This window comes from Urocampus carinirostris, chromosome 1 (assembly GCF_059441175.1).
Source record: "Urocampus carinirostris isolate Australia breed hairy pipefish chromosome 1, RoL_Ucar_1.0, whole genome shotgun sequence".
Lineage (NCBI taxonomy): Eukaryota > Metazoa > Chordata > Actinopteri > Syngnathiformes > Syngnathidae > Urocampus > Urocampus carinirostris.
This window is the reverse complement of record NC_142349.1, coordinates 73,610,023-73,623,408: the sequence shown is the minus strand read 5'-3', so window position 1 is coordinate 73,623,408 and position 13,386 is coordinate 73,610,023. Positions and strand designations below refer to the sequence as shown.

The 13,386-nt window shown below is 43.7% G+C and overlaps 1 protein-coding gene across 6 annotated transcripts in view; it reads right to left on the bottom strand.

Moving 5' to 3' along the window:
- The window catches only part of adcy8 (adenylate cyclase 8 (brain)), an 80,399-nt gene extending 68,400 nt beyond the window's left edge, over positions 1 to 11,999 (bottom strand). For all 6 annotated transcript variants that reach the window (XR_015852341.1, XM_088350589.1, XM_088350585.1 and 3 more), the window contains exon 1: positions 10,877 to 11,999. Coding sequence is in view for 5 of the 6 variants with exons in the window: in XM_088350589.1 (XP_088206715.1) it covers positions 10,877 to 11,758 (882 nt within the window). In the remaining variant the exon portion in view is untranslated. The remainder of the gene's footprint in view (positions 1 to 10,876) is intronic.
- Positions 12,000 to 13,386: the final 1,387 nt, after the last annotated feature.

Here is a 13,386-nt window from a genome sequence, read left to right as displayed (position 1 = left end):
ATCCGGCCCGCGAGACAACACTCAGAGAAGCGCAAGAGGAAAACAAGCTGCAGGTTGAAATATGTCAACTTGATGTTGCCTCCAACAAAGACACTGTACTTGTAGTTCTTTCTCTCTCCCTCTCTCTCTCTCACTTTGTCTCTTTTTCTCCTGCTGACTCTTTTTCTTTCTGTCGTTTCACTTCTCTTATTCTTTGTATCTTTCTCTTTTTTCACTTTCTTTTTCTCTCTATATTTTTCTCCATTCATATCTCTATTCCGCTCTCTCTTTTTCTCTCACTGTTACTCTGTCTCCCTTGTTCTCTGTTTATCGCTCTCTCTCTTTCCCTCCCTCTCTTTCTCTCTTTTTTTCTCTCTCTCTTTCTTTTCCTCCCCTTTTCTCCCACTCTCTGTCTGTCTCTTTAACTCTCTCTTTTTCTCTTCCTTTGTTGCTCTTTGTCTTTTTCTCTTTTAACCTCTTTTGCTCTAACTTACTTTTTTCCTTCTCTCTCTCTCTCTCTCTCTCTCTCTCTCTCTCGCACTCTCTCTCTCGTGCTCTTTCTCTCTCTCTCTCTCTCTCTCTCTCTCTCTCTCTCTCCCTCTTCCACTTTTTCACTCTTCCACCCCTTTTCTCCCACTCTTTGTCTCTCTTTTTCTCTTCCTTTGTTGCTATTTGTTTCGTTCTCTCTCTGTATCTTTAACTTCCTTTTTTCCTTTTCTCTCTTTTCTCTTTTTTCCTACCCTTCGTGCTTTCTTTTCTCTTTTCTCTCCTTCTGTCTTTCTATTTTTCTTTGGATTTCTTTACTCCTCTCCCTTTCTTTTCCCCCCTCTCTCACGACTTTTTATCTCTTTTGTTTTTCACGCTCTCTCCCTCTCTCTCTCTCTCTCTCTCTTTTTCCTGCCCTCTCTCCTTCTCTTATTTCTTTATCTCTCTTTTTCTTTCTCTTTAATCTACTAGTCCGGCCCCAGACAGAATTTTTGTTCTATGGTGTGGCCCCCGAGTTCAAATGACTTGGACACTCCTGCTCTACACAAACTCAGCTCTGTTTTGACTCGAAAATATAGGGGAAAATATTAAAAACAAGATAGACGGGAAAAAATATCTAGGGGGAAAATTGAGACAAAAAGGAGAAAAAAATGAAAAAAAAAAGATATAAAAAAAAAGGAAAGAAAAGACAAAAACGTGACAAGAAAAAAGAGAAAAAAGGAAAAGCAAGAAAAAGAAAAGAGGAGGAAAAGGAAAATGTAAAAAAAAAAAAAAAAGAGAGACAAAAAATAACCGGGGCGTTGTCCGCCCCCGGGGTAAGGCAAGGCGAGACGCCAAAACCAGCAAAACCAGCAATCTAGCGAAAACTGGACCAGAAAATAATGTTTTTTTTTTTCTCCTGATTTTTGTCTAACAATAGCTACCAAACTTCAACATTTTTATTTTTTTATTTTTTGTTTTTTATGACACAGCACCCCCCCAGGATACAGAGTCCCCGCCTTATGACAGTTTCACTTTAAGGAGATTTTTGGGAGGATCCTCTTTTACCCCGCTATACCACATCCACAACAGAATGTTTTGCACTCATCTAAATATGACAAGCCTTACTTAGTCCTTCGAGCCGGAATAATTTTTTTGCAGGAGACCCCCAGGATACAGCATCCCCACCTTATGGCATGTTTGATCAAAGGAGCGAAATACCATGTTTATTCAGCCCCTCATTACGGCATTTACCCCGCTATACCACATCAACAACAAATAATTGCCCCAAACCATGGACAATTCAAGATAATTGCTAAACGGTAGACCCCAGGATACAGCAACCCCGCCTTATGATGATTTTACTCAACAGTGTGTAATAAGGTTTTTTTCAGCCCCTCTTTACGGCATTTACCCCGCTATACCACATCAACACCAAATAATTGCCCCAAAACATAGACAATTCAAGATACTTGCTAAACCCCAGGATACAGCAACCCCGCCTTATGATGATTTTACTCAACAATGTGTAATAAGGTTTTTTTGAGCCCCTCTTTACGGCATTTACCCCACTATACCACATCAACAACAAATAATTGCCCCAAACCATGGACAATTCAAGATAATTGCTAAACGGTAGACCCCAGGATACAGCAACCCCGCCTTATGATGATTTTACTCAACAGTGTGTGATAAGGTTTTTTTCAGCCCCTCTTTACGGCATTTACCCCGCTATACCACATCAACAACAAATAATTGCCCCAAACCATGGACAATTCAAGATAATTGCTAAACGGTAGACCCCAGGATACAGCAACCCCGCCTTATAATGATTTTACTCAACAATGTGTAATAAGGTTTTTTTCAGCCCCTCTTTACGGCATTTACCCCGCTATACCACATCAACAACAAATAATTGCCCCAAACCATGGACAATTCAAGATAATTGCTAAACGGTAGACCCCAGGATACAGCAACCCCGCCTTATGATGATTTTACTCAACAGTGTGTAATAAGGTTATTTTTTAGCCCCTCTTTACAGCATTTACCCCGCAATACCACATCAACAAGAAACGACTAGCACTAAACTAAATATAAAAGCCTTACTTAATGTTTTGAGTCCAAATAACTGATGACAGAAAACCCCAGGATACAGCGTCCCCACCTTATGACAAGTTTGATTAAAGGAGTGAAATACAATGTTTATTCAGCCCCTCTTTACAGCATTTCACCCACTATACCCCATCAACAACAAATAATTGCCCCGAAACATAGCCATTTTAAGAAAATTGCTAAACAGAAGTCCCCCCTGGATACAGCATCCCCACCTTATGACGTGTTTAATTAAAGGAGTGAAATCTGATGTTTATTCAGCCCCTCTTTACGGCATTTTCCCCACTATACCACATGCACAACAGAATATTTTGCACTCATATGACAAGCCTGATTTAGTCCTTTGAGCCAGAAGAATTTTTTTGCAGGAGACCCCCGGGATACAGCGTCCCCACCTTATGACGTGTTTAATTAAAGGAGTGAAATACAATGTTTATTCGGCCCCTCTTTACAGCATTTTACCCACTATACCCCATCAACAACAAATAATTGCCCCAAAACATAGAAATTCAAGATAATTGCTCAACAGTAGACCCCCAGGATACAGCAACCCCACCTTACAACGTTTGACTTAACACTGTGGAATAAGGTTTTTTTTCAGCCCCACTTTACGGCATTTTTCCCATTACACCGCATACAGCCAAAGATGACTTGACAAACCTTACTTAGTCCCTCGATGCCGTATCCCGGGGGCCTAATCTATTTTCACCCCCGTGATACGGCGTCCCCGCCTTATGTGGTTTTCACTTTACAGCGCAAAACAAGAGAATTTCTCAGCCCCCCCTTTACAGCATTTTCACCACGATACCGAATCGAGAGGAAAGAAAATTCCAATTTTTGGTTTGAATCACGGCGTCATGAAAATTCTGGCTGAACTCCTTCCCACAATGTCTTTCTCTCTTCAATCTTGTGTGTTACTTGCAGGGATGCTAAAGGAAAAGCAAACATGATAACTATGGAAACGGGTCATGCGATGATGAGGTGATAAAAAGAAGGCACGCAAATGTTTTTGTATGAGGGGTGTCAAACACATGGCCGGAGAGACAAGGCTGAGAGAAGCACAAGATGAAAAAAGAGGCTGAAAAATCAGCTGCAGTTTTAAATATGTCCGCTCGATGTCGCCAGTGCGAGGCTACACTTCCAAAATTGCTATTGTTGCCTTTCCAGCTTTCTCACTCTCTTTTTCTTCCTCTCTTTATTTCCGTTTTTCTTTCTCAATCTTTATCCCTCTCTTATTCTCTCTATTTCTTATTCCCACTCTCTTTGTTTCTCCTTTTCTTTATTTTTCTTTCTTCCCTCCTTCTTTTTCACTCTCTCTCTTTCCGTTTCGCTATCTCGCTCTTTCTTTCTTTCTCTTTTTCTTTCCTTCTTTTTTTCTCCATTTCTTTATCTTTCTCTCTTTGTCTCTCTTTCACTTTTTTGTTCTTTTATATTTATTTTCTCTCAATTCCTCTGTATCAATATCTCTCTCTCTCTCATTATTATTCTTTCTGTTTCTCTTTCTCTTTCACTCCATCCTTCCTCTCTCTGCATTATTCCCTCCTGAGCTTTGTCGCCTAGCTTTCATTCTCTCTCTCTCTCTCTCTCTCTCTCTCTCTCTCTCTCTCTCTCTCTCTCTCTCTCTCTCTCTCTCTCTCTCTCTCTCTCTCTCTCTCTCTCTCTCTCTCTCTCTCTCACTCTCTCTCCATCTCCCTCCCTCCCTGCTTTCGATCTCTCTCTCTCTCTTTCTCTCCCTCTCTTTCCATCTCCCTCTCTCTCTCTCTCTCTCTCCATCTCCCTCTCTCTCTGCTTTCTATCTCTCTCCCTCTCTCTCTCTCTCTTTCTTTCTCTCCATCTCCCTCTCTCTCTGCTTTCTATCTCTCTCTCTCTCCATCTCCCTCTCTCTCTCTCTCTGAATGGATTGGTGAAAGGATGAATGAACAAGCTAGGTGTGAATACATTCATCTATGAAAGGATGAAATTGGTGACGGATAGGGAGTGGGTGTCGGGGTAAAAGAACAATGACAGTCAAGAAAAGAAGCATTAAGAAACTGGAAGAACAACGTCTAGGTGTGAATTAATGAAAGGATGAATGAACAAGACAGGTGTGAATACATTCATCTATGAAAGGATGAAATTGGTGACGGATAAGGGAGGGGTGAAAGAATAAAGACAGTCCAGAAAGAAGCATTAGGAGACTGGAAGAACAACCTCTAGGTGTGAAATGATGAAAGGATGAATGAACAAGATAGGTGTGAATACATTCATCTATGAAAGGATGAAATTGGTGACCGATAGGGAGTTGGTGTCGGGGTGAAAGAACAATGACAGTCGAGAAAAGAAGCATGAGGAGACTGGAAGAACAACCTCTAGGTGTGAAATGATGAAAGGATGAATGAACAAGATAGGTGTGAATACATTCATCTATGAAAGGATGAAATTGGTGACCGATAGGGAGTTGGTGTCGGGGTGAAAGAACAATGACAGTCGAGAAAAGAAGCATGAGGAGACTGGAAGAACAACCTCTAGGTGTGAATTGATGAAAGGATGAATGAACAAGACAGGTGTGAATACATTCATCTATGAAAGGATGAAATTGGTGACGGATAAGGGAGTTGGTGTCGGGGTGAAAGAATAAAGAGAGTCCAGAAAAGAAGCATTAGGAGACTGGAAGAACAACCTCTAGGTGTGAATTGATGAAAGGATGAATGAACAAGATAGGTGTGACTACATTCATCTATGAAAGGATGAAATTGGTGATAGGGAGTCGGTGTAGGGGTGAAAGAACAATGACAGTGAAGAAAAGAAGCATTAGGAGACTGGAAGAACAACGTCTAAGTGTGAATTGATGAAAGGATGAATGAACAAGATAGGTGGGAATACATTCATCTATGAAAGGATGAAATTGGTGATAGGGAGTCGGTGTCGGGGTCAAAGAATAAAGACAGTCAAGAAAAGAAGTATTAAGAAACTGGAAGAACAATGTCTAGGTGTGAATTAATGAAAGGATGAATGAACAAGACAGGTGTGAATACATTCATCTATGAAAGGATGAAATTGGTGACAGATAAGGGAGTTGGTGTCGGGGTGAAAGAATAAAGAGAGTCAAGAAAAGAAGCATTAGGAGACTGGAAGAACAACCTCTAGGTGTGAATTGATGAAAGGATGAATGGGAACCGGGAACAAGGAATGCTGTGAATGAATTAAATGATGAAAGGGGCTATAAGTAGGGATGTGGGCGGTGAAAGGGTGAGTGAAGAAAGAAAGTAACAATAAGAGGATAGAAAAACAAAGTTTACTTGTGAATCAATGAAAGAATGAATGAAAACCAGGGCAGGTTGCGCATAAATCAAACTATGAAAGGATGAATGAAAACCAGGGCCAGTTGCGCATGAATTAAACTATGAAAGGATGAAAAATTTGATATATAAGATTGTGATGACAGGGTGAGAAAATTCAATGAGTTAAAAGAAAAGAATAAAGGGGTGGAACAACAAAACCATCCGTAAATTGATGAAAGCATGAATGAAAATTTGGAATCAAAGAAAGTTGTGAATAAATGAAACTATGAAAGGATGAAAGGAGCGACAAATAAGGAGTCGGATGAAAGAAGAAAAGAAGCATTAAAAGGCTGCGTCTAGGTGTGAATTGATGAAAGGATGAATGGAAACTGGGAACAAGGAATGCTGTGAATGAATTAAATGATGAAAGGAGGTATAAATAGGGACGTGTGGGGGTGAAAGGGTGAGAGATTAAAGACAATCAGGCAAAGAAGCAAGAGAATTACGAAACAACAGAGCAATTTGTAAATTGCTGAGAGGATGATTGATAATTGAAAGTAGAGAAAGCCGTTTGGAAATTAAATTATGAACAAATGAAAGGTGTGATAATAACCAGTTGGTGAAAGGGTGAGAGCATGAAGAAAGTGAGGAACAGAAACTATGGATGGAACTACAAAGTCAAAAGAAACTAATACGAGGATGAATAAAAATTGGGAGAGAAGACTACTGTCGGAGATGAAACAGGTAGGAAAAAAATGAACACTTGAATGGCAAAAATGAAGGGGTGAAAGCAGACGTGAATGGACAAGTGAAGAATGGTTGGAAAAGAATACATGAGGAAGAAGGAAGCCATGAAAGGAAGGATGAAGGGGTGAACATCATGGAAAGAACAGGTGAGGTACAATTAAGTTGTTATAGGACAAATGAAGGGGTGAATACCTGGGACAGAATAGAGAAGAAAGAATGAAGGAGTGAAAGGCATATAAAGGGGTGAAGACCTGGGACAAAACAGATGAGGACGAATGAAGCCATGAAAGGACAGATGAAGGGGTGGACGTATAGGAAAGAACATGTGAGGATGAATGAAGGAGTGAAAAAGGACAATGAAGGGGTGAACCCCTGGGGCAGAAAAGATGAGAAACTATGAAGGAGTGAAAGGCGAACAAAGGGGTGAAGACCTGCAGGGAAACAATTAGATGAGGACGAATGAAGCCATTATAGTAAGAATGAAGGGGTGAACGCCTGGGAAACAACAGATGAGGACGAATGAAGCCATGAAAGCAAGGATGAAAGGGTGAACACGGAGGAAGGAATAGATGCAGCAGAATGAAGATGTTATAGGACAAAATGAAGGGGTGAAAGGATAGATAAGAAAGAATGAAGGAGTGAAAGGCAAATGAAGGGGTGAACGCCTGGGGCAGAAAAGATGAGAAACTATGAAGGAGTGAAAGGCGAACACAGGGGTGAAGACCTGGGACAAAACAGATGAGGAAGAATGAAAACATGAAAAGAAAGATGAAGGGGTGGAGATGAAGGAAGGAATAGATGCAGTAGAATGAAGGAGTGAAAGGACAAATGAAGGGGTGAACGCCTGGGGCATAAAAGATGAGAAACTTTGAAGGAGTGAAAGGCGAACACAGGGGTGAAGACCTGCAGGGAAACCACAGATGAGGACGAATGAAGGAGTGAAAAGAAAGATGAAGGGGTGAACACGGAGGAAGGAATAGATGCAGCAGAATGAAGATGTTATAGGACAAATGAAGGAGTGAACGCCTGGGGCAGAATAGATAAGAAAGAATGAAGGAGTGAAAGTCATAAAAAGGGGTGAAGACCTGGGACAAAACAGATGAGGAAGAATGAAGCCATGAAAGGACAGCCTAGGAAAGAATGTGTGAGGATGAATGAAGGAGTGAAAGGACAAATGAAGGGGTGAATGCCTGGGACAGAATAGATGAGAAACTATGAAGGAGTGAAAGGCGAATAAAGAGGTGAAGACCTGGGACAAAACAGATGAGGACGAATGAAGCCATGAAAGGACAGATGAATGGGTGGACGTCTAGGAAAGAACAGGTGAGGATGAATGAAGGAGTGAAAAAGGACAATGAAGGGGTGAACCCCTGGGGCAGAAAAGATGAGAAGCTATGAAGGAGTGAAAGGCGAACAAAGGGGTGAAGACCTGCAGGGAAACAACAGATGAGGACGACTGAAGCCATTATAGTAAGAATGAAGGGGTGAACGCCTGGGAAACAACAGATGAAGACGAATGAAACCATGAAAGTAAAGATGAAGGGGTGAACGCCAGGGAAACAACAGATGAGGACGAATGAAGCCATGAAAGTAAGGATGAAGGGGTGAATGCCAGGGAAACAACAGATGAGGACGAATGAAGCCATGAAAGTAAGAATGAAGGTGTGAACGCCTGTGAAACAACAGATGAGGACGAATAAAGCCATGAAAGTAAGGATGAAGGGGTGAATGCCAGGGAAACAACAATTGAGGACGAATAAAGCCATGAAAGTAAGGATGAAGGGGTGAACGCCTGTGAAACAACAGATGAGGACGAATAAAGCCATGAAAGTATGGATGAAGGGGTGAACGCCAGGGAAACAACAGATGAGGACGAATGAAGGAGTGAAAGGACAAATGAAGGGGGAGGACCTGGGACAAAACAGATGAGTAAGCATGAACACATAAAAAGAAAGATGAAGGGGTGAACACAGAAGAAAGAATAGATGCAGTAGTATGAAGATGTTATAGGACAAATGAAAGGGTGAACCGCTTGGAAGAACAGATGAGAAAAAATTCCTACTTTAAGAGAATACGTGATATTATCTAGCGCCTCCTATTGGTTAGAAAAAACTTATCATAAGAAAACAATATCAATGATATTAATAAGTGAACTATGAAATGTGTTTTGAAATCCTATTCATTTGCTATAACATGAGTCACCCCTGGAAGGAGCTGACATGATTGTCTGCCCTTTTGCTGCTACGGCATACCTGTCAAGCTGTATGTTTTTTCCGTACAAAGTTTTATGCATTTTAAAAGAAAATCTGTACGGAAAAACGCAAATACTATCACCAAACGGCAAATCAATCGAGTCAAACGAGTTAGCCGCGGTAGCCTCTATCTCGGTATGGTTTTTTTCGTCGCAAACGAAGCGAGCGTTTAGTGCTACTGTGCGCATGTGTCTGCCGCCTGGGAATTTCCCATCATGCATGATTCCGTGGTGGTTGTGTAGTGAAAGGAAGTCCGTCTCTTTTCAGAGAACCGGCTTTTTCGGCTCAACTCATTCAAGAGAGCCGGCTCTCAAACGGCTCACTTGCTTCGATGAATTATGTTACAAATTATTATGTTGTATAAAAAAGTTAAGAAAAAAGGGAAGAATAAAAGGAGAAAATGAAAAAAGACAGGTTGGTGGTTATCCCTTCATCCAGGGGTGTCAAACAGGCTCAGAGAAGCGCAAGAGAAAAACGAGCTGCAGGTTGAAATATATCCACTTGATGCCGCCAAAGCCAGGTGCCTCTCACAAATGCTTCACTTGTATTTCTCTCTCTTTCTCTTCCTCCCTTTTTCTCTTACTCTCTATCCCTCTGTCTCTTTCACTCTCCCTGTCTCTCTTTTTCTCTTTCTTTGTTACTCTTTATCTCTTTCTCTCTGTCTCTTTTTACCGTCTTTTGCTCTTTCTTCCTTTTTTTTCTTTTTCTCTTCCTTTCCTCTCTTTCTCTCTCTCTTGCTTTCTGCTTCTCTCTTTCTCCCCTTCTCTCTCTCTTTCTCTCTCTCTCTCTCTCTTTCTCATTTCGCTCTTTCTTTTCCCAACCCTCTCTACTTTTCTCTCCTTCTCATTCCCTTATTTCTTTCTCTTTTTTTTCTTTCTCCCTAATCGACTCGTCCGGCCCCCGAGAGAATGTTTGTTCTATCGTGTGGCCCCTGAGTTCAAATGAGTTTGACACCCCTGCTTTAATCAGTATATTACCAACAACAATTGAATGCAGAAAATGAATTCATAATTTGAATAAGAAAATTCTACTTCATTCTATTTGCATGTATTTTTTCCTTCTACAGTGAAAGTTCCAAGCCACTTCATTTTGGAACAGAAATAAAAAGAGATAAAGAAATAAGAGAAAGAGGGAGGGAAAAGGAGAGAGGGCGGGACAAAGAAAGAAGAAGAGGGAGAGAGCATGAGAAACAAAAGATAAAAAGCCGTGAGAGAGGGGGAAAAGAAAGGGAGAGGAAGAAAGAAATCCAAAGAGAAATAGAAGGACAGAAGGAGAGAAAAGAGAAAAGAAAGCGCAAAGGGTAGGAAGAGAAACTTGTAGATTAGGGAGGAAGAAAAAAAAGAGAAATAAATGAGGGAAAGAGAAGGAGAGAAAAGTAGAGAGGGTGGGAGCAAGAAAGAGCGAAAGGAGAAAGAGCAAGAGCGAGAGAGACAAGAGAGAGCGAGAGAGAAAGAGAAAAGAGAGGGAGAGAAAAAGAACGAGAAAAGGAGAGAAGAGAGAAGGGGAAAAGGAGAGAGGCAGAAAGCAAGAGAGAGAGAAAGAGAGGAAAGGAAGAGAAAAAGAAAAAAGGAAGTTAGAGCAAAAGGTTAAAACACACACAGAGAGAAAAAGACAAAGAGCAACAAAGGAAGAGAAAAAGAGAGACATAGAGAGTGAAAGAGTGGGAGAAAAGGGGTGGAAAAGAAAGAGAGAGAGAGAGAGAGAAATGGATAAATAAATACAAGTACAATGTCTTTGTGAGAAGCACCAGGCTTTGGCAACATCAAGTAGACATAGTTCAACCTGCAGCTTGTTTTTCTCTTGCGCTTCTCTGAGTGTTGTCTCGCGGGCCGGATTCAATCCCATAGCGGGCCTGATGTGGCCCGCGGGCCGCCTGTTTGACAGCGGCGTGTTAAACTCCATCAATAAACACGTTTGGGAAAAAAATATGGTGTAAGATTTTTTTGTATTCGTAAGAGAAAATAGGACAGTTTGTAAGGGCAGGGAGCGCGACAGGTATGAATATGACACACTGCCCCTTTAGCGTAGAAAGAAGAGCGGAAGGGAAAGCGACCGACTCACCTGCCGGTCGGAGAGCGGCGCATCGGGCGCAGGGTGCAAAAGGCGCGCCGCGAGGTGCAGCGCGGAGGCGGAGAGCCCGGCCAAGATGGCCCAGGCCAGCGGCAGCGGCAGCATCCCGTAGGTGGCGAAGAGCGCGAAAAGCACGTAGCCGGCGCCGTCGCCGCCCCCCAGCAGGCCGTCCCCCAAGCCGGCGGCCAGGATCTGCGCGGCCATGGCGGCCCAGGTGAGCGCCCCGCTGTAGCGCAGGTACCCGTGCGAGGCGGGCGCCGCGTCCTTGCGCGCCGCCACCAGCGCGCACAGCAGCGCCTCCAGGGCGGCGAAGGCGCCCAGCAGCGCCCCCCGCAGAGGCTCCAGCGGCGCCGGCGCCAAAGCCAGATGCAGCGCCAGCAGCGTCAGCTTGCTCAGGGCGTCCAGCGCGTTGGTCACCACCAGGGATTTCCGCCGCTGGCCCACGAAGTAGCGCTGGTAGAGACGCTCCAGGTCCCGAGACTTGAAGGCGCCGCGCAGCGTGGGGAAGATCACGCCGCGGTAGGTGCTCCCCCAGCCCAGGAACAGGTCGGCGTTGGTCCCCCCGCCGTTGCCGGGACCCCCTCCGCTGCAGTCGAGCTGCAGGAAACCCAGGTCGCTGCTGGCGCGCTCGGGGAACACCTTGGTGCCTCCGTTGTTGTGCGGAACGGACGGCGGAGGCTGCGACGGCTGCGGAGGCGGAACGGGATCCTTCGGCGGCTCTTCCGCCGGCCGCTCGTGGAAGAAGCGCTGCTCGGTGATGTGGCGCACGGCGTTCTGCCATAAAAGCCGCTTCCCGCCGCCACTGACGCTCGGTTCCCGCTCGGCGCACGACTCGTCGCCGGCGCTCGAACAGCGAACCTCGGACAGCTCCATGACCTCAGCTCAGCGACCTGCGGCGGGTGTGGACGGCTGCGGCTGGCGCTGCGGCTTGTGCGGCGACTCGGTCGCTCGTCATCGTCGCCCGCCGTCACGCGACGACGCGGCTCGTCGATTCGCCGCGGAGGGCGACGCGCGTGGATTAGGCGCAGGGATTAGCTCGGCATCCGCATGGCAGCCGGACAACATCCGCGACGTGCGCCAACCGTGCAGCTTCTTCTTCTTCGGTGGTGGCGTCTTGAGCGACTGCGCGCAAAAGCCTTTATCCCCCCCCCTCCTCCTCACACCTCCTCCCCCTTCTCCCTCCCCCACGCGGCGGACCCTCTTACTATCTTCCATCCCTTTCCTTCATTTTCCTTCCTTTTCCTTCTTTCGGACTTGACTGACCTCCTTATCACCCAGGTGATCGGATGACGTCATAGACATTTGTGTTTTCCCGCGCTCTCTCTCTCGCTATGATGGACGTTTCAAAAGCACGTGCTCCGGATGACCTTCACACTTGTGGTTTGACCTTGAGAAAACAGATTGGCCATTTCGGACGTCTTTTCACCTCTTATTTCCTGGAAAAATCTCTTTTCTGGAAAAAAGCCTAGAATGATCCTTGCAAGCGATATCAAAAATGAAAATAAAAACTTCAAATAAAGGGAATTCCTTTCGACATTTTTTGCAGTGTAATATCCTCCTCTCCATCGTAACAACATTCTTAGATTTGCTCTAAATGTCTTGCTCTTGCAAAGACAAAACAAGATTTTAGAAAAGGATATACTGCCAAAAACATGAATCAGCAGGAAAAGAACATGAAAGTTTACAAGGACCTTCACAATTCAAAAACATCAACGAAACAACAACAAAGGCGTGATGACACATCCCCACGACGTCATATTGAAACACCGACTAGATCTAAATGAACAAAACATGAGCGGTAACTGAAGAAAACATGAAAGAGCACACAGAATACTAACTGGAATACTAACTGGGTGAAAATGAACAAAACCTGAAAGGGAGAGGACGCATGATGATTTACTGTTCCTAACGGAACGAAATGTGAAAGGAGACTACAAGGTATATGTTAGACTACTGAAGAAAACATGAAAGAAAGATGAGGAAGGATCAGCCGGCACACTAACGCTAACTGAACAAACAAGGAAGGTTAGATATTGCAGGATATGTTGGAATACCAACAGGTTCTAACTGAATAAAACATGAAAGGAACAAAATGCGGAATGTATTGGCACGCTAACTGGGCAAAACATGGAAGTGAGAAGATGAATATGTAGGCACACTACCTAGACATAACCCAACCAAAACAGGAGAGCAAGAAAACTAAAACTAGCTGTATCGGAAAAAAACATGAAAGGACAGAATCTGAATATATTTGCACGCTAACTCTAACTGAGCAAAATATGAAAGTGAGAAGATGAAGAATATGTAGGCACACTACCTGGACATAACCCAACCAAAACAGGAGCGCAAGAAAACTAAAACTAGCTGTAACGGAACAAAACATGAAAGGGAATTTGCAATAAATGTTGGAATAAAATTCTTTTTTTTCCTTCCGAGCGATCGAGCAAAAGAAGCAAAGCGGTTGTGACAGTGAGAAGATGTGGGCACACTACTGAGACATA